Here is a 20,627-nt window from a genome sequence, read left to right as displayed (position 1 = left end):
AATTTTCGTTACGACATACCAGAAATTTTTGTAACTTGGAACAAAATTCGGAACAAAATTTTCGTTCCGAAACGAAATTGTTCATTTTGGAACGAAATTTTGTTACTCGGAACGGTTTCGCTAACGGTATTTCCGAGTTAATGGAAAATTGCATTATGCCCCATTACCTAATCATTAATCGTTTTTCTCATTGTTTTTCGCGATTTTTATGCAAATATAACTGTATTTCAAAAAAAGTTTCTAAACATCTAGGTTTTATAAACAACTCGGAGTTCAACACAGCACTTCAATATATGTTTGCGGTTCCATTTGAATTTTAGTTGTATCTTCGAATGTTGTAATAAACAATGCAAAACTGAAAGAAGCACGAACCGAAATGAAACGAAACACATAAGCACGAACTGAAATCGAATTAAACACACGACCACAAACCGAAATCAAAATCCATTAAAATAAATATAAATTTCCTCATTTTTCATATCTGTGTCCGCATGAAAAGTACGTAGCAGAGCCTGTTTTTTGATCAGGTAAACAGGAATTGTGATACCACTTTCTACAGGTCAAGCAAAATATCTGTTCCTCTACACTTTACCTCCTTGGCGATGCTCATCCTCGCATTTGTCCCACAATGTAGGTTGGTCTTTTATCTCAAAAAGGCCTGAAAAGAATTTGTTCGAGCGGGGAAATATTGGGCAATCACAACTCCAATCTTTTTCCACATTGGCAACTGCACATAAAAGTTGATCTTTGGACTTTGTTTTCATGACCCTTTCAACTGTGGTATCAGTGGTGAGAATAGAATTTAGCCAGTTCCGAGCTTTTTTGTACGCAACAGATTTGGCAATGGGAATGCTGTTCATTATGGAAAAAGCATTTAGGGCAACATGAACCACGCAATCCGTTGAGTTTGTTTGCTGTGGTACATCATTACACTCGCAAACAGTCCATCCTTCAGGGTTAAACTCTTTTTGGGCAACGGCATAGCAGGCCTGGATAATTTTAATTTCTCCCTCAACAAGGTTTTCAACAGTAGTTGATGTTAATGAATTGATTGAAATCAGCCGCTTTGCTTTAAAATCTACTACAAACAAAACCCAATGACTTCCAGTGCCAGAAATAATTAGCAAATTGTCATAATTTAGGGCTTCTGTTTTACATATAAAGCATGCCAGTTGAAAAGGGGGGCGGCGCGTGGCACAAGTCATAATTGCTGAATCCAACCAAAAACTTGTTGCCAGCGGTTTGTAAATTGAGTTGAAAATACTTTACAACTGTGTCCAGAACAAGGTCACATATCCATTGGTTGCCATCAAGAGATTGCCACTTTTGATTGGAAGTTAAGTCAATTGTATCGCTTAATAAGTCCCAGGGGGTACGAAATCTGAAATGAAGGTGCCGTAATTGACTCTTCGTCGATAACGGAAAAATATGGAATTTCTTTGCTCTCGTCAAACGATTCGTGTAAGGATGACACATCAAAATCAAGTCGTTTAAAAACCTTGTTCGGTGTAGAGGTCGTTTGAATATCTGTTCTATTTATAGGAAACGGGGCATCGGGTGCTGGCTCTACAGTGTAATCAAAGTCGCATGGACGAGGTTTTTTTCGTCCAGATTTTTTTGCTTTTCCGCGTCTTTTTCTTAACATAGCCGACAAAGAGTAACTGAATTTGTCATTAGGGTTTTCAATCACAGGCAACTGAACTGCCATACGCACAGCCAAAATGTGATAACAACAGCCGGTGCTGGCGCAAGAACACTCTGGTTTTGGAAATAATTTGACGCTTTGCACAGTGCCTTTGAAGGGATGAGAAACGGAGAAACTAGATGTGGCGGGCGAAAAGCCCACCAAACCCCTCTTCACACACAGTCGCGCCATTCCTTTTTGCGTAAGACGGTAGGCTACTGCTCATCTTTTTCCACTCCAGAAACTTTTGGGTTAGTTGAACTCGTTATTTCGTCAATCATATTTTCAAGCGTATGAATAGGAGGTAAATTTATTTTCTGACCACTTTCCCTAAGATGTTCAAACGATATTTTCAACTGAAAATTTCCGAATCCTTTTTTCCGTGTTCGAAGTCATACACATAAATCTCTTGCATTTGTCGAAAGACCAACATTATGGTGTCCAACGGTAGTTCTTTTCTTTCTGTGATGGATTTTAGCACGTTGTTTAAACTTTCGCTTGCATTTGTTGTCGCTGCCTGGCCATCAAAAGCTGCAAAATTGCATGTTACAAATTTGCAGCTGTGTTTTGCCAAGTCTTCCATTAGAGACCGGTCAAAATAGCCTACTGACGAAAAGATGTGGACCATGTGCTACTAAAAATTTGGTAGCAATCCTCAAAATCCGATTCCGACGATTGATTAATCAGTCGGGTTACATCATCTTTTTTATCATCAGATGTGCCTGAATTTTTCTTAATCCACCTATCGAGGTCTTGAAGTATATGGTTTGTGCAAAACACATTTGTAAGTTTGGGAAAGAACTTTTGAATCGCATTTGTAATTCCCCTTTCTCGATCGGTAACAATTGGGATGTTTCGTATCTTGTTCATTCCAATGTGAGGCAGTATATCGGTTAAAAACTGTTTATGGTGTTTAAAAAACTGTTTTGTGTGGATCATAAATCATATCGGAAAAACAGGGTCACCATCAAAGCATACGTTTCGCCCAGAAAGAACAGAAACGCAAAAATCTCCAAGGCAAAAAGTGGTGTCATACGCTATAGATTGTCTCAGGTCGCGGTTAGTTTGAGCTTAACCGTAAAACTTCTTTCGTTAAATTTATGATGTCATCAGTTGCAAGAATGACAACCAAATCGGGATAAAGATTAAACATTCGTACGAATGTATCCGTTTGAATGGAAACCTCCATAGCCCCAAAGATTTCGTCGTTTGAAATACGTTTATTCATAGCAGATGTTTGTTTAATGTTTTGGCATTGCTTACGGTCTCTGGGACGATCCACGGGCATATGATCTTGATTGCCCTTACTTTTTTCTGATTGCATTTTTTCGTAAACAGTTTTTGCGCTTTTAAAGTCAACTTGTTCTTCCACTTGTTCAATTACAGTCTTCAATGTCGGTACGTATACTCCGTTTTTTTGCTTTGCATTTCCATGCGAGGACTCCAGTAGGGGTAGGGCTCTTAAACAAATCAACAAATTTATCCAAACTCGAAGGATTGTTGCCAAACTTCATAATACTTGTGGTCATTTTTTAGCTTCTGATCTTTGTCTAACCGCAATAACGTACATTTGTGTGACTTTCGAACCGCAACGCAGTTAGATCCTAGCATAAAAATATCACAGCAGGAGTAGGGAACGCTACGAGTTTTAGGGAGTTGGTTGGGCAGCTGTTACATCAAGCAATATGTAGACTTTGTTCGCCAAAAACTGTATGTTAAGTCATAACAATAAAAACTGTACTTGTATGACGTAACAGCGCATAATACTCCAGTGTATTGATTTGAACTATAGAGTAACCGGATATTGTTTTGTCCTGTGGTGACATCTTAGTGTATTGTTCATTTTGGATGTTCTTAAAAGGTCTCTTGGTATTACAAAAATTACCGGTCGACACAAATTAGTTCGGTTTGTTCTATGGACATCATCGACACGTAAAAGTACAACTAGCAATTGTACATCTAAAAATGACGATTAAAACAAAACATGCACGAAATCTCAAGAAATAGCCATTATTGAAAGCATTTAACATGTTAAAGTATACAGGCCGAAATATAATTTATTCGAGCCTTTCTATCCGAACAACGACATTGTTTCTGTTAATTTCCTTCACTTTGTTCGGTTTGGTACGACACCTCTTGTTAGTAACACAAGTTGTTACCACATGCCTTTTAGTCATTATTATTCATGTGTGATACGCGCTATTCTGTAGTCCCGTCTTGTCTTTTACCCAGTCCATGTTTTAATCATTTTGAACAAATGCTTTTCCGTATAGTCCCGTCTAACGCTATAAAACTGCGTGGGAACTTTCACCCAGGCCCGTCTTTTAGTCATGTCGAACAAACGCTTTTCCGTAGTCCCGTCTGGCGCTATAACAACTATATGTGAAATTTCACCCAGTCCCGTCTTTTAGTCATGTTGGATATGCGCTTTTCCGTAGTCCCGCCTCTCCCGTATTTTAGTTTGGCACTTTTCCCGTCTCTCCCGTAACCCCGTCTCTCCCGTCTTTTAGACCTCCATTCCCGTATTTTAGACATGTCCCATAGGCAACGGAAACTTCTGGTAGTTCCTTTGCTGCATGTGTTCGAAAAAACTGTCTTTTTTGGCCTGTTTTAGGGGGGCGTGAAGTGCCCAACAAACACCTTAGGGGGGCGTGGACAAAAAAATGTTAAGAACCGCTGTCCTAAACACATGCTTTAAAATAAGCCCAAACACAAATGTTGTAGCAACGGGGAGTCATGTCGAAATATTAATAATGGCCCAGACCAGAGAGAAGCCAGCGCGCAATCGCTTTACGCTAAAACTAAAAAAGATGCGATACTGAAATTTGGACACAATATTCTACGCTTTTAAAGCTTTTCAGCGCACAAACTTTCGAAAAAAATATATTTTTCAGTTATTAATACGCGTATTTTGAAATTAATATTCAACGATATGAACGTCATAACGCCAGGGGTGCTCCATATAATGTATTGCAAAGTTTTCTCCTGAATACAAGCTTCAAAATAAGCCCAAACACAATGTTCTAGCAAATCGGAATCGTGTCCAAATATTAATAACAATATGCCATATTCACCAAAATCATATTCGATGTGCGCTGGCCTTAAAAATTTAACGCAGCTCTTTGAAATTGACAAATGTTACTCCTTACATTCATACCTTTAAAATAAGCCATCACTCGAGCTTCTAGCAACAAGTTGGCTTTGCCAAATTCGCGGATAATAATTCATAAATAGTATCCAAAATCAACCCAAAAAGTAGTCGATGTGCGCTGGCCTTAAAATTCACCGCTGCCCTGTGAAATTTACATATGTTATTCTCTACAACTATACCTTTAAAATGAGCCATCACTCGAGCTTCTAGCAAATCGGAGTCGGCACCTAATACGCAAATGAAAATTCATAACCGACAACCCAAAACCGAAAAATTTCCACCCAAACAATATGCGATGTGCGCTGGCCCTAAAATTCACCGCTGCCCTGTGAAATTTACTTATGTTATTCTGTATAACTATACCTTTAAAATGAGCCATCACTCGAGCTTCTAGCAAATCAGAATCGGCACCTAATACGCAAACGAAAAGTCATAACCGACAACCCAAAACCGAAAAATACACATTTTTTTGAAACTTGTATGCCTTGTGGTATTTACAGACTTGTTTTAGGTCAGTTTTGGACTTGTTTTTCTAAGTCAAGGTTGTTTACTTGCACCTTGGCTCCTCGTTCGCTGCGTGATGCGATTCCTGGCGAGCGCGGCACTATTGTTCCCTATCACCGTGCTCCGAGGCGGTCAAAGTTCCTTAATCATGGCTCGAGCGTAATCGTAAGGACAATGGTATATATTTGCTGAGCAAACAAAAGACGTTCTATTCTATTTGAGAACTATTGTCTTGCGGAACGAATTCTTGCCAATCAAGCCTTTGTTTGCAAATCGACTTTTTGTTTATTTAAACAATTGAAAAAGAAACTTTGAAGAAAGATGAAGATGTCTAGCGGTTTTACCCTGGTAAGTAGGTTTGCTATCACAACAATGACAAGCAACCGAGTGCTTTGGGAAAGTGAATGTTTATTTAGTGTAATTAAGTTATTATATCATAAAATTTGTTTTCAGGTTTCTGGAATGAAAGCACCTCGTGGATCGAAGATGTCGCGTGTTGATTATCGCAAAGGCGTCTCCGGAAAGCAGGTCGAATGGATCATTCCCGAACCACGGAAGCCGAGAAGCGTGTTGTTTGTGTCGGGCAGCAACGCAAGGAATCTGGTCAGCCCTTGTGTAGTAAAACCTTCGCCTCAATTTTGTTTTGATTTTGCAGCAGTAAGCATTCCCGGAGGAACCATCGGACATGGAATTGTTGAGCTGCAAGATCGGGCTCCCGTTCCTCGGGTCGATGTTGTGGTGCTGGCCCTTGGAACCAACGACGTACTACGAAATCCAGGTCAAATCAGGACAAACCCCGGAGGACTGATTCGGAGTATCACCGATGATATTGGTCGCCTGGTTGAGAAGACCAAATTCCTGTATCCTTGTGCCAAGGTAGATATATTTGTAACACATCGCATATTGTTTGGGTGGAAATTTTTCGGTTTTGGGTTGTCGGTTATGACTTTTCATTTGCGTATTAGGTACCGATTCTGATTTGCTAGAAGCTCGAGTAATGGCTCATTTCAAAGGTATAGTTGTAGAGAATAACATATGTAAATTTCACAGGACAGCGGTGAATTTTAGGGCCAGCGCACATCGCATATTGTTTGGGTGGAAATTTTTCGGTTTTGTGTTGTCGGTTATGAATTTTCATTTGCGTATTAGGTGCCGACTGCGATTTGCTAGAAGCTCGAGTGATGGCTCATTTTAAAGGTATAGTTGTAGAGAATAACATATGTAAATTTCACAGGGCAGCGGTGAATTTTAAGGCCAGCGCACATCGACTACTTTTTGGGTTGATTTTGGATACTATTTATGAATTATTAACCGCGAATTTGGCAAAGCCAACTTGTTGCTAGAAGCTCGAGTGATGGCTTATTTTAAAGGTATGAATGTAAGGAGTAACATTTGTCAATTTCAAAGAGCTGCGTTAAATTTTTAAGGCCAGCGCACATCGAATATGATTTTGGTGAATATGGCATATTGTTATTAATATTTGGACACGATTCCGATTTGCTAGAACATTGTGTTTGGGCTTATTTTGAAGCTTGTGTTCAGGAGAAAACTTTGCAATACATTATATGGAGCACCCCTGGCGTTATGACGTTCATATCGTTGAATATTAATTTCAAAATACGCGTATTAATAACTGAAAAAAAAATTTTTTGTCGAAAGTTTGTGCGCTGAAAAGCTTTAAAAGCGTAGAATATTGTGTCCAAATTTCAGTATCGCATCTTTTTTAGTTCGCTGGCTTCTCTCTGGTCTGGCCCAGCTACTAGCTACTAACATGATTGCAACTTGCAACTTTAATTACTAACTAAGTACTCACTATACTCTTAACTCTGTGGTGCAGAGTTGGGGCAGGTGGCATAGCATATACTGTGGCTGTGGCCGACGGAAAGCACAGCAGCGTGAGTTTGAACTCAAAATGTTTTAACTGTCTTGCAGGCTTTGTGTGCGAGATTTATGTATGACTATTGACTATAAAGAACACACGAAATGCACCAGTATTGACTGAACTAATATTTGTTTTTGAAGAATGTTGAGGCAGAAGATTTGTGGAGTCTGGAGTGCAAGAACTTTTTATGTTTTTATGTAAAAGTTTGCAAGCCAAAAAAAATATTTGGTACTAATAACATCAATGAGATGAAAAAAGTTACACTAAAGCGGGTTTTGGATGTTCTTACTCCAACAAGCAGCCCAGCTAGTGCTCAAAAGATTGCTTTAGATGCAACAAATGGACACAACAGACATTTGGATCCAAGTCACTTTGGAAAATACAAGGTAATCTGTGTGCAGCCGTTATAACTCAATAATTGTCCCTATGCTGTTTTTGTCATAGAGCAGTGTTTTGCACTGGTTTAAATACAAGCAAGACATTTTTGAGTGTGTGCCATATTATAACCAAAACTGGAGTACAAACATAAAAAAAACGGATTGGGTGCCACCTGAGTTTGAACCTTGTTGAAATAAATGCTAAATCCTTTTATTCATCACAGTCAAATGACCAGGTAAATTTTATAAATTAGTGGGCATGTTCATTGGGCATTTCTGTTTTATAATGTAATGTGAGTAGAGCTTGTTAAGAATTTCTCAAGAAATCTGTACAAATCTGGTCTCGATTCTTAAGAAATAAATAAAACAGATTTGCTTTTGTGGCACCCTTTACTACGATTATTTGTGGATCCCCTTTGTTGGAGAGAATACCCTTTTTACCCCTTTAACTCAAAATATTCGGTTTTAGATTTTCCTGTCCTTCAGAAACATAAGTCCTAATGGGCTGAAATTTTAAACAATTGTTTGTAGTGGTAGTGGGTTACTTGAACAAAAATTTGGCTTAATTGACTTACCTTTACAGCCCATAATATGTGTAAACTGGAAAGCCCAAGGGAATTATTCACTGGTTTACAATTGTTCGATGTGATGTATAGCAGGAGATCGCTGCTTGATGTGTGAGCAGGCGTTTTACTAGGCAGTCTTTTGATGATTAGACATCAGATCAGTGATGCTATGTGGTTTTACTACTTGAGCATGCATATTTTTATTGAATAAAATGATACTTTGGTTTCGTACATGTTAGGCAAATGTTGTTGATTATCATAAAGGTTAAAAACTAGATGCAGCCGCAGAGACGAGTTTGTGCGTCCGTAAACATGTTTTTTAAAATGTGTTGCTCTAAACAGTTTAGGGAGACTAACAGAGCACTGGCGCCCACTTATGGGGAGGCGGGGAGGCGCCGCCTCCCCGGGTATCTGCGTCGCTGACTACGTCATAAATGAGTTTTGCGTTAATTTATGCACACACAGTTTTGTCGTAACTCTGTAATACTTCACAGTCAACAACTGCCTAGTTTGAACAGACAAACCTTTCTGAAAAATCAAACAACGCATATTGTTACGTCACAAACATATACTTGAAGTGTTATATGCAAGGTTGCCATACCGTCCTTATTTCTAAGATTTGTCCTTATTTTGAAGGGCAATGTCTTAGCAAAGTTTTTGTCCTTATTTCTAAGAACTGTCCTTGTTTTTGACTTGAGTCCTTATTTTGTCTTATTTTTAACAATTACAAGTCAAATCCCTGCTAAAAGTAAACCTAAACCTAGGCTCTCGTGAGATGCACTACGTGTTTTCTACGAACAAGGAGTTAGAGCAGATTGTTCCTGGCAAAAGGAAATATGACATGTGATTTGTCGAAGCTCATATAAATGCAAAGATTTGTTCAAAAACGGTTGTTTCGTTTGACATGAAAGTCCAATTGTTCGTGTGTCCTTATTTTGAGTTCCATGTCGATGGCAACCCTGGTTATATGCAATGAGCCATTGGATAAAAACATGCAAGAAGTGTTTGCTAAAACTCGGTCAGCAACATCGACACAAATTGACATCGTTTACAAAGGGTTAGCCAATTTTTTTAGGGTGAGCCACATAACATGAAAATGACATTAGACGACCACATCGCTTACAAGCACAAACGCAGCACCGTCCCGCAATTGTGGTCTACTAAGCGCTTTTGTGGGACCAGCAGGAGCTACAATATTATTAAGAGATAGCGCTACTGCCGAACAATAAAGTTATGTGGCACAAATTGCTAACTTCTCATTTATGTCATCACAATTAACAAAGAAAGGCACCTGTATACGCACAGTAACGAAAGCATTGATACTTTATGTCTTGTCTGTGATGTAACAAACTGTTTTTGGATCATTTTTATACGTCCTGTGAAGTGTAAAACTAGGTAAACTTAAGACCACATGTTGTTGTGGGAACAATTTTGTGGCAAATCAACTTTCAACGGTTAACTCGTGGTTTTCCAAGATATATATTTATAACCTTCGCGGGCTTTACTTTGGGAATTCCTGATTTAAAATAAACTAAACTTAAATGCGTTACATGCAAGTTGCTGTGTAAATAGAAAACATGGTTGAAACTAGAGATGTACCGAATGTTCGGTTTGCCGAATTTATTCGGCCGAATCGATCATTTTTGCAAAAATTCGGTTTGGGCCGAATAATTTGTTGCGATTCGGCCGAAACCGAATCTTTTACGAACACAAATTTAAAGCGTTAAACATGTCTTTCTGCTTATTAAGGTCCACGCAATCTTTCAAAAGCCCAAACATAACGAAAATTGCGTCAATGTTTATCTTTTTCAAAACATTATCGTTTTTCCCACGGTATAGTCAAAAAAATTAGTAATTCATTGGCAGGTTGCCAATCATGCTTTAGGCAATTTTAAACCACAGAACTGAAATGAGGACGAAACACAACTATTTTGCACTGGCTGCCTGGTAGATAAACATTTTTTCACGGCAAACGCGTAGCGTACGACTTCGCGTGACGTCATAAATGATTCGGTTGATTCGGCCGAATTTATTCGGCAAAACCGCCGAATATTCGGTTTCGGCCGAATCGAAATTTAGCCGATTCGGTACATCACTAGTTGAAACCAACTAACGACCTAGAAACGTATAAGAAAAGATTATTATAATGGCTTTTTAGACGCATGTGCGCCTTGTTGCGGAAAAATAAAACATGCTTTGTAATAATTGTTGCGGGGAAAGAAAAAAATTATTACTGTATAGTTGGGTCGGCATCAGCTGCTAATGTATACCAGTACAGAAACACTGCAAAGGGTGTAACTTGCGACGTTAGGTGACGTCCGGGCTGAAAATACTCGTCTTTACCGGGTTATAAAATTCTGCCTCCCCGCCGATTTTAGCAAGTGGGCGCCTATGTAACAGAGTATTACCAGCCTAGTAGATATATGTCAGACCATTGTGTGCAAACAAAACAGGTACCACAAGCATCACTGTACAAATTATGATATCATAAACACTTAAGACTGATCTTGATACTGTGCAACTCAATCTGTGCACCAAGGTAATAATTAATCTGGGCTTTTTGGGCACCATTAGATGGTATATATTAGTGATGTACCCAAACGGCAAAATTTCGATTCGGCCGAAACCGAATATTCGGCGATTTTGCCAAATAAATCGGGCCGAATCAACCGAGTCATCTATGACGTCATGCAAAGTCTGTGGGGTTTAACATTGCCTCAAACATGATTGCCAAACCGACAATGAATTACTGATTTTTTGTCTGCAGTGGGAAAAGTGTCAATGTGTTAAAAAATCTGATGATTGACATGATTTTCGTTGGTAATAAGCAGAAAAGACACGTTTAACGCTTTAAATGTGTGTTCGTAAAAGATTCGGTTTCGGCCGAATCGCAACAAATTATACGGCCGAAACCGAATCTTTGCGAAAGTGGCCGATTCGGCCGAATAAATTCGGCAAACCGAATATTCGGTACATCTCTAGTATATATATATCTATATATATATTTTTTTAAATTTTAAACATATACTCCAGAAAGAATATGTGGTGTATATATAATTGGGGAAAACGTTATTGATGAACACCAAGGACTGCATGCTATTAAAAATCGTGTCAAAGGTCATTAAACGGTCGTTCGGCGACTACCCGGCAATAGTCTACCGAAGAACAATTTGTTAACAATACGTTTGCTGCAAAATATCTTCCTAATTTGTCAGTGTCTGTAATACTGTCTAGAAAGTTTGAACTGTATCAAAACTGCCCTTGCACAGGTATATCAAGGTCAAACATAGGGCAGAAATTCTCAGTTTGGGAGTAGTTTTTGTGTTATTTTTTACTACTTAATTTGTCCTTCTAAGAAAGAATCTAACAATAAAGAGTTTTGAAACCGTTTTACCATGACTAATTTGCATAAACACATGTGTGGAGACCCATTCCTTTTTGCTTGCAAGTCATGTGTGTAGATCAAATGTAGTAAATTGATATATAGGGTACACATTTATAGGGTACACAGTCATTCCATGTCAAACGTCCTAGAAAAATGGCAAAATGTAACCCACCCTCTCAGATTTTTATCAAATTTTGTATGTCTATTCAGCTAGTTACACTGATTTCAAAAAAAAATTGAAATCTATCAATGTTTCACGAAGTTATGACATTTTGAAAATATGTCAAATATCTGATCACTGCAGCGATGCGCATCAATGCTTTTTGATAATACTGTGTTTAAAATGTCATATTTCTTTCTAATTTGTATATTGTGGTCATTTTGGTAGGTTAGGTGAACCTTTAGGTCATTCTCAATCACCTTATTACAGTTTTTCATGTTTTTGAAATACCGTAATTATCCGTGTATAATGCACAAAATTTAATTAATTTATTGTCCTAAAACCTGGGGTGCGCATTATGCATGGGTACAACAATTTTTGAAGAAAATCTCACTCGAAATAAAACTTGAAATCACACCTTTCTTCTTGTTTGTTGTCAATCGCGCATCACATTCAGCCATCCTGCCCAACACACTCAGTAAAATTCATAATTGACGACACATCGTTTGATGCGATGGTGCAATCCTTGATGGTGTGTTATTGCCAAATATTGTTTGTTTTTTTATCTCCATCGCAGACTGGATATCATGTGGAGGCCGCCATTACAGTACTAGTTTAAAAATCGACACCTATATGGCGCTGGATATGCGAACTCGGCGGCGGAAATTCGGATCCGATGTGCAAGACACGTCAGCTATATAAAGAACGAGAGTTCAGTTCTCTACCTATTAGTTTCAATTCACAGTTTAATTAGCTGTTTCATCAAGATGGCTGCTGTTCACTTCAAACACGCTCCATACAAACACAATTCTCTCGTATCAGACGCTTGCTCGATCACCTGCTCGTTTGCTGTCACAATATACCCTACACAAATCCGAAACATTTCTTCGCTATCGAGTTTGCTAGCGCATGCGCAGTGATACTGACCGGCAGAATAACATCCGGTTATTCCCAAAGATGCTCTTTTTTTGAAATAATTTTACGTTTACGGACTTAAGTAAGAGTCAAAGTTTGGGTGCGTATTATATATGGGTACAGGCTTTTTTCCACCATCAACATGCCATTTTTAGGGTGCGTATTATGCACTGGGGCGCATTATGCACGGAAAATTACGGTATGGGTCAGTAATTAAAGGGGGTTCAGTTTGGGGGGTATGCGAATGTGCATTCATGCGTAACGACAACTTTAAAAGCTCATATCTTGAATAGCACACTAGCTAGAAAGTTAAGTAATGGCTCAAATGAAAGCTCTTGCTGAGTACCTTCCTTGTTCTTAATTTTATGATGCTTCTTTGTAATTTGTTTGTAGCAGGGTCATAACAAAACACAGGTTTATTTTTCGGATATTTTTGTGATACTGCTTCTATTATCTATACTTTACATGCCCTAATTTGTTATTAAAAGTTGTTAAGATGCAAAAGTTTAGTGTAGGTGTCTCACTGGATACTTAATGCCACAAAAAGACATATTCAACACAAAAACAAGGTATTTTACCAGTTGACTCTCAGATGAAGAGCAAATGCTTCTGAATATTCGAGTTGCTGCTGATAAGGGTAATGAATGTTGTTTGGAGAACATATGTATTTTCCACAAGTACAATTACATTGGTCGGTACCCTTCCTTGCAGAAGAAGTGTTGTGATCCTTTTCGAGTCCACAGTACCCCAGTCAAAAATCATAATATACGTCCTATCACTTGGGAATATTACCAAAAATATAAAAATTACAATTTAAACATTGTACCATGAAAAGGTGTGATTTTCTGGAAGTGATTTTCCCTTTTGAGGTAGTCTTTTCTCATGAACAGTTGCTTGGGTATCATTGTGGGAACTTGTATTTTTTCTGCTATCGTACTGCCACTGTTCTTAATTTTTTTCATTTTAGAGATAATGTTGTCAAAAGATTTTATTTTCATTTTATCTTCATCTTTAGTGTCAGGTTGGTCTTGCTATAGGTCTATGTCACTTTAAGTCTTGTACTGCATTTGGCACACACCTTTTTTTCCTGGTACAGTATTTAAATGTGAGTGGACGTATATAACGATTTTTAACTGGTTAACTGTGAACTTGAAAAGGATCACAACACTTCTTCTGCAAGAAAGGGTACCGACCAATGTAACTGTACTTGTGGAAAATACATACAGTCTCCAAACAACATTCATTACCCTTATCAGCAGCAACTCGAATATTCAGAAGCACTTGCTCTTCATCTGTTAGAAAGTCAATTGGTAAAATACCTGGTTTTTCTGTTGGAGTTGTATTTTTGTGGCATTCAGTATCTAGTGAGACACCTACACTAAACTTTTGCATCTTAACAACTTTTAAGGCCCGTTCACACCGGACGTAGCGCAGCGTAGCGAAGTTGAGCGAACGGCCAACTTCTTTAGGAAACGTCGTATACACAAAACAAAGTTTGCCAAATGAATAAATGCCATTGAATGTTTATTTGTCAATAAATAACTTAAATCATATTTATTTAACTACTGTTAAATTAATTGACATTGTGACGTCAAATTCCCTGTACATATGTACATGTTTACTGTACAGTAATAAAATGTTTGAATCACCAAAATGCATGAGGAAAACGTTTTGTGATTTTTTCTTTGGTACATCTTGCTCTATCCTGATTCTATGTCATAAAACATATGATACCAGAACCAACTACTGTTTATTAAGTAGAATTTCTGTCCTGTTCCCGATTGAATACCTGGATTTTCATGCAAAACTTCATGGTAACTTTTTATTTTCAACATGGAAACAAAATGAAATAGCCTGAAACATTTTATTGGGATCATAACTAACAACAAACCATTTGAAATACTGAATATTTTTTTGTTTTTTATTGGCATAGTAGTGTTCTGCTGTTTCAAAGCCAATACACTCCCAACATGGGCCTTGATGTTGACTTAATTTCACCTTCCTTGATCAAGTAATGACACTTCAGGATCTTGAGTTACATCTAAATAACAACACTCTAGTTTTGAAGAATATTTAAGTGCAAAAGATAATAGTTGTATAGTATTTATACATATTAAAACTACTTTTTACATATTATTTTCTCCTACTGCACATGACAAACAAAACTAGGCCACAAAATTTACCCACATTTGATAGAACAACATGTGAATGACAAGGCAAAAAGTATACTAATGCCAACATTTTAAAACACTGCAAAAGTTATGCTGATTGGTGAAACTGATGTATATCAAACATGTTACTACACAATACAAACCTACATATGGTATTGGTAAATCCAATCAAGTCAGACATGGGAATCCTTGGTCATAGGGAACCAGAAAAATACAGCTTACTTTACATACATTGAAACTAGTTTTTCCTAATTAAAACAAGTTTTGTTTTGACAAAATACCTGGCTTATATTACAAATAGATGTCTTTATTGTACCTGCTAAACAAAACATAAGTTTTCATAACTATTATCACAGATAATTTTTCATGTAGCTGCAGTTCTGCTCACATACACATATTAGTTAACTAAAGTGACTATACGATCATTATTTAAATTTTTACATATTTTTTACATTGACTGCAATTTGTTTTAAAACACTTGCTTCAAATTCAAGGAGGATTTTTATCTATTTAAAAAAATAAACTACTAGTTTTACGTTTTTAAAACTGCCAACTGTTCTTTTTTACTCGTTACTTTTAAACCTTCATCTAGCCTACTGTACAGTTTTCGGCAAAGTTTTGGCAAAAATTTACGACTGTACATGAACCTTCGCCCAACTTTTTCGATACGCTCACGAAACCTCGGCGAATTCGCCCGAATCGGGCGAAGGCTGCGTCCGGTGTGAACAGTCCCATTGAAATCCATTGTAGCGAAAGGTTCGCTCAACTTCGCCCAACCTCGCTACGCTACGTCCGGTGTGAACGGGCCTTTAATCACAAATTAGGGCACATAAAGGGGTCACGTCTAAAACTGCGGGCCCACTTGGCCCGCTAGGCCTAGTACTTGACCCGCTTGGCCCAGCACTTGGCCCGCCTCATGCAAGTATAAAAACTGCGGGCCGGCTGGATAAAGCCGTGGACACGCCTGTCACATGTCATTAAATTTTGATTTCGACAAGATCTGAACGGCAAGCAATGGATGTAGTGGGCCCGCAGTTTTTCCTTGCGATAGACGCGACAAGCACAGGATATAGTGGGCCCGCGGTTTTTCGATACGAGAGGCGGGCCAAGCACTGGATATGTAGTGGGGCTACAGTTTTTATACTTGCAAGAAGCGGGCCCGCAGTTTTCCAATTGCATGAGGCGGGCCAAGTGCTGGGCCAAGCGGGCCAAGCGATCCAAGTGGGCCCGCAGTTTTAGACGTGACCGCACATAAAGTATAGATAATAGAAGCAGTATCACAAAAATATCCGAAAAATGAACCTGTGTTTTATTATGACCCTGCTTTAAACAAATTACTGACCCATATTTTAAAAACATGAAAAACTGTAATGAGGTGATTGAGAATGTCCTAAAGTTCACCTAACCTACTAAAATGACCACAATTTACAAATTAGAAAGGAATATGACATTTTAAACACAGTATTATCAAAAAGCATTGATGCGCGTCGCTGCAGCGATCAGATATTTGACTCTTTTTTTTTAAATGTCATAACTTCGTGAAACATTGATAGATTTCAATTTTTTTTGTTGAAATTAGTGTAACTAGCTGAATGGACATATGAAATTTGATAAAAATCTGAGGAGGTGGGTTAATTGGTCTGGGCAATTGACATGGAATGGCTCGAAAGTCACCTTTCTAGTTTTTGTTTCATTGTGCTCTTATAGAGTGCACTGGACAGATTACTTTTTTCCTTTACTCCTGAAATAGCTATTTTCAATGAGTGTTGCTAGAAATGTTTAAAGTAGAATAGCTAGGTATTCTAGAATAATTGTTTCGAATCTAGAATTTCAAATCCAATTCTTATATTATTTTTGACTGTGCAATCATTAATCTTGTAAACAACTAAAGTAGACTAGTTTAATACATTATAAAACATATTCTTTATTTATAATGTAAAAAAGAACCAACCAAAACAAAGAAAAACACTGGGAAAAAACTTTGCACAACTGCATTGAAACTAAATGCCCCAAAATCCACAAAACCAGAAAAATTAACATAAGGTTAAAAATTAATTATAACATTTTTATTTAGTGATTTTTATTGCCTTCAGTAGAAGTAAGTATGTTGTAAGCATGCTGAGGTAATTTGATTTGTCTGGTGGTAGAGGACTGACATAGACTCCCTAGTGTACAAATATATAACTTTTGTTAACAAAAACAGGCACCCAAGCAAACAAAGTTTGGACATTGGGTGATTAATTATTTCAATTCCCAATAAACTACCTGCGATTTTGCAACACAAAACGTGAACTTTGCAGCGATATGTTTGGGATTCCTTCACTGTTTTTTTGCGATATTAACAGACAATGCCATACCTCCAATCACAGCCTAGCGCCATGAGCATTAAACGTTTTTTGTTGTCAAAAGTTGGAAAACAATTAAATGTTGGTAAGACGTTGCAAAAAGTCGCCGGTACATCGTTTAATGGCATAAACGTAATGAGATGCGTAACAAGTGCGCTAATCGTTAATTATGCTTTAGATGCACAATCGTCGTTATAGCGACTAATGACTTAGCGTTGGCTTTTATAGCGCTCACTGATTTAACGGTGGCGAGTCACGTGCCTCTTTTGCAACCGGTACAATGACCGGGCGTCGACGTAAAACATAACACATGTGTTAACATTTTTACCAGCGGCGACAGCACACATTTACATCGGTTCCAATCACCCGATATGAGCGGCAAAAATGGATTCGAATCTAACTGGATTCTACTTTGAACATCCCTAAGTGTTGCACCTTATTATTCTCCTGTGTCCACTTCCAGTAGTCATTCTTGCATTACATGTCATCTGATTTTTAAAAATGTTGTTACTCAACAAAAACCAAGTCAAGAATTCGAAGAACCCTAAATTCTGCTATAACTCTTCATTGGCTTTTTCAAATTAGGGTCTGTTTTAACCACAGTCATAGAGTATAGGCTAGTAATAATTTTTGCTCGCTGTTAAGTTTGCAGCAAAACTGAGATATGTTATTGTTTTAAATGCTACTAAAGGCTATGATTTGTGGTATTGCACAGGAGTCTACGGATTTTTGCATTTCCTATAAAACATATTTCCTGGGTATTCTGGAATAAAAAAATCTCAGAAACTTTCTATCAATACACTACCAAGTCGGACCTTAGTTTTAAGACCAAAAACTTTAGGTTATGAAAATTTTAACTATATAGGTATTCACTAACAATGTTTTTTTTTAAATCTGCACCAAAAGAGTATGCTTACCATTGTATGCAGTATTTTGTTGTCAAACAATGTTTTAGCCATTGTTCAACTATTATGTCACTGCAGTGGCATATCCAGAGGGGTTGTGGGTCCAGGCTTTTTAAAAAGTTGTACGTAATTGAATAGGTCCAAAATGTTACGTTTACCACTGTGTGATCACAGGGATTTGTTATCTCAAAGGCATGCGCCTTCATCCTCTTGTGTTGGCTTGTTATTTAATTGCCATTTATGACATAATAAAAAGTTATATTCGCTTACAATCTAAATGTTAGGTTTCGATTAGGACGTTGAATGTCACTTCATTGATTGTTTCTGTGGTGTAATAGTGTCATAAAGGCGACACAACCAGAACCCAGAATATTGATTGCCATGTTTCAGCTTATAGCTCCAAACCTAACGATGGTTATCTCTTACACTACTTACAACTGTGCATGTTTGGGGACCCATTTGTTTCTGCTTGTAGAAACAAACAAAGGTTTGAAAAACATTGGTTACTATACCCAATATAAATATATTAACGTTTGAAAATAGATTGTAGTGTATATGCAATGGCAATATGTGCTAAGCCACCCTTCTAGTTTTTTTTTAAATCTTCAAATAAAGTTTTTTATTTTTAGAAAAATCAAACTTTATTTAAAGAAATAGGATAGATCAACTGTCAGGCCAGCAAAAGAGTCAAATCCAGTTGAATACAGATGCCTATTAAAGGTCCCCTTCCCTGAAGGGGACACATATAAAATGTAAGGTATTCTAATATAATTGGATTTAGTTTTTGGCCAGAAATACAAGCCCTAATGTGCTGAAATTGTGAACAGTTGTTTATAGGTTATTCGTTTCGTATTTAACATTTCGCCTTAATCAGCCAAATGGTTACCTATACCCTCCATAATATGTGTACACTGTCAGTCTGATATAAGTCTGAAAGAGGGGTAACTTACTGGTTAAGATTAAGGTGTTTTAGTGCAGAGCGTGAGACAGTCATTTCGGTGATAAGAAATCAGCTGTTTTTGCGCAGCAATGCTATGTCATTTAAGTTATCACTTGTGGGTATTAAAAACACAATTAAGAACGATTTTTCGTCATGATGTAGCATCATTATCATGGCGGGACAAAGTGGGAAGTTGGGAAGCTCCTTTCTGGGAAATCGGTCGTACTTGTGGGAAATTTTTATTGGCTGTTTGTCAGACAGGTCGACAAAAAGTCGAAAATAAATATTGCGGTAGAATAACATAACTCCTCCAGCTTCTATTAGTTTGTTAAACCGCTGACATCATCATGCGTGATGTCTTGGCATTTTAACAGTGTGGCGGCATACAGGTTAACACACTGCGACGTTAGTGTTCAGGCGTAGAGCAGGGGTGGCCAACCGGCCAAAGCCTAAGAGTCACATTTGTTACCATATTATCACAATGAGCCACATTTTAAGGCTTTCTAGGAAAATTTGTGTTTAAAAACTGAACTTGAACAACAATATTAAGGTCAAAGCAGGAGATTTAATTGAAAGTATTTTCCCTGTTCTTTTTCCACCAATTTTTTGTAATTATATCACGACAATGATGCAAAAAGAATACGGAAAAGAACTTTTAAAGTTAAGTTAATGCCTTGTGAAAAATTTGTCCTTGAGAATCTAGAAATTACTGCAACATAGGTTTACCGTAAATCCGCATAAACACGCGTGCGGGGACCCATTCGTTTTTGCTTGCAAAAACAATCATATATGTAGATAAAATTGTGTATAGTATAGTAAATTGGTAAATATCGTATAGAACAGGGGTGTCAAACTCGTGGGACTAGAGGGCCACATTGCAGTTTGAAAATTATGCTGAGGGCCGCATGTGATTTTTAATTAAGTTGTATACACTTAAACAACCTTTTCGCTACGACGGCCGCATTGCAGATCCTTATTTTACCAACAAGCGTCAATTACTTGCTGTTTTTGTTTTAAAAAAATTACAGATGTAAAGAAATAGGTTTACATCATATATATATTCCATCTATTGACGCCCCGAAAGCCCAGATTAATTTCAAACTTGATTGCAGAGATTGAGCTGCACAGTACAAAAATCAGTTTTAACTGTTTATTACGTCATAATCTATATTGTGACGCTTTTGGTATATATATATCTGTTTTTAGCATTGTTTGCACACAATAGGTCTACAGAAAGTCTGACGCATATGGCTGCTAGGCTAGTAATACTCTTTTCAGTCACACAAAACATCATGGCCGCCAGTACATTATTTTAATGAACATATATTTACGGCCGCACAAACTCGTTTCTGCGGCAGCATGTGGCCGTACGGTTTGAGGAACGGTTTAATTACTATCGTTTCTATTCATAACATATGAATTATTATTTATAAATTAAATTTCTGTAAATGTCTGTTTAAATAATAACTTTAACTTTGAAAAGTAAGAAAAACTCATTATAATTAGATAAAAATCTGACAAAATACTACAATTGTTGTTGAATGTTCGTGGGCCGCACTGGAGGGCTTCGTGGGCCGCATGCGGTCTGCGGGCCGCGAGTTTGACACCCCTGGTATAGAATATATCAAATGAAAATATATCA

At 37.6% G+C, this 20,627-nt stretch overlaps 2 protein-coding genes across 8 annotated transcripts in view; one reads left to right on the top strand and one right to left on the bottom strand.

The window, feature by feature from the left end:
• Positions 1–292: 292 nt before the first annotated feature.
• LOC145232572 (sentrin-specific protease 1-like) lies at positions 293–5,325 on the bottom strand. The gene is made up of 2 exons (XM_080097230.1): positions 4,842–5,325; positions 293–3,144 (listed from the first exon to the last, which is right to left on the bottom strand). The coding sequence occupies exon 2, from the start codon at positions 1,203–1,205 to the stop codon at positions 582–584; it is 624 nt and encodes a 207-aa protein (XP_079953356.1). The 5' UTR covers positions 1,206–3,144; positions 4,842–5,325; the 3' UTR covers positions 293–581.
• A 243-nt stretch (positions 5,326–5,568) lies between these two features.
• The window catches only part of LOC145232571 (syntaxin-binding protein 5-like), a 46,003-nt gene continuing 30,944 nt past the window's right edge, over positions 5,569–20,627 (top strand). For 2 of the 7 annotated variants that reach the window (XM_080097223.1, XM_080097227.1), the window contains exons 1-3: positions 5,569–5,687; positions 5,793–6,215; positions 7,362–7,607. In XM_080097223.1, the coding sequence (XP_079953349.1) occupies positions 5,661–5,687; positions 5,793–6,215; positions 7,362–7,607 (696 nt within the window). In that variant the 5' untranslated portion in view covers positions 5,569–5,660. The other 5 variants (XM_080097221.1, XM_080097224.1, XM_080097226.1 and 2 more) reach the window with 5 other exon arrangements.

The sequence above is a fragment of the Phallusia mammillata genome, chromosome 6 (assembly GCF_965637545.1).
Source record: "Phallusia mammillata chromosome 6, kaPhaMamm4.hap1.1, whole genome shotgun sequence".
NCBI classification, from domain to species: domain Eukaryota; kingdom Metazoa; phylum Chordata; class Ascidiacea; order Phlebobranchia; family Ascidiidae; genus Phallusia; species Phallusia mammillata.
The sequence above is the reverse complement of the archived record's forward strand: the minus strand, read 5'-3'. Positions and strand labels throughout refer to the sequence as shown.

Bases quoted from the DNA above. Each gene is read 5' to 3' on its own strand.
- LOC145232572 (XM_080097230.1), bottom strand. From the start codon at position 1,205: ATGACTTGTGCCACGCGCCGCCCCCCTTTTCAACTGGCATGCTTTATA.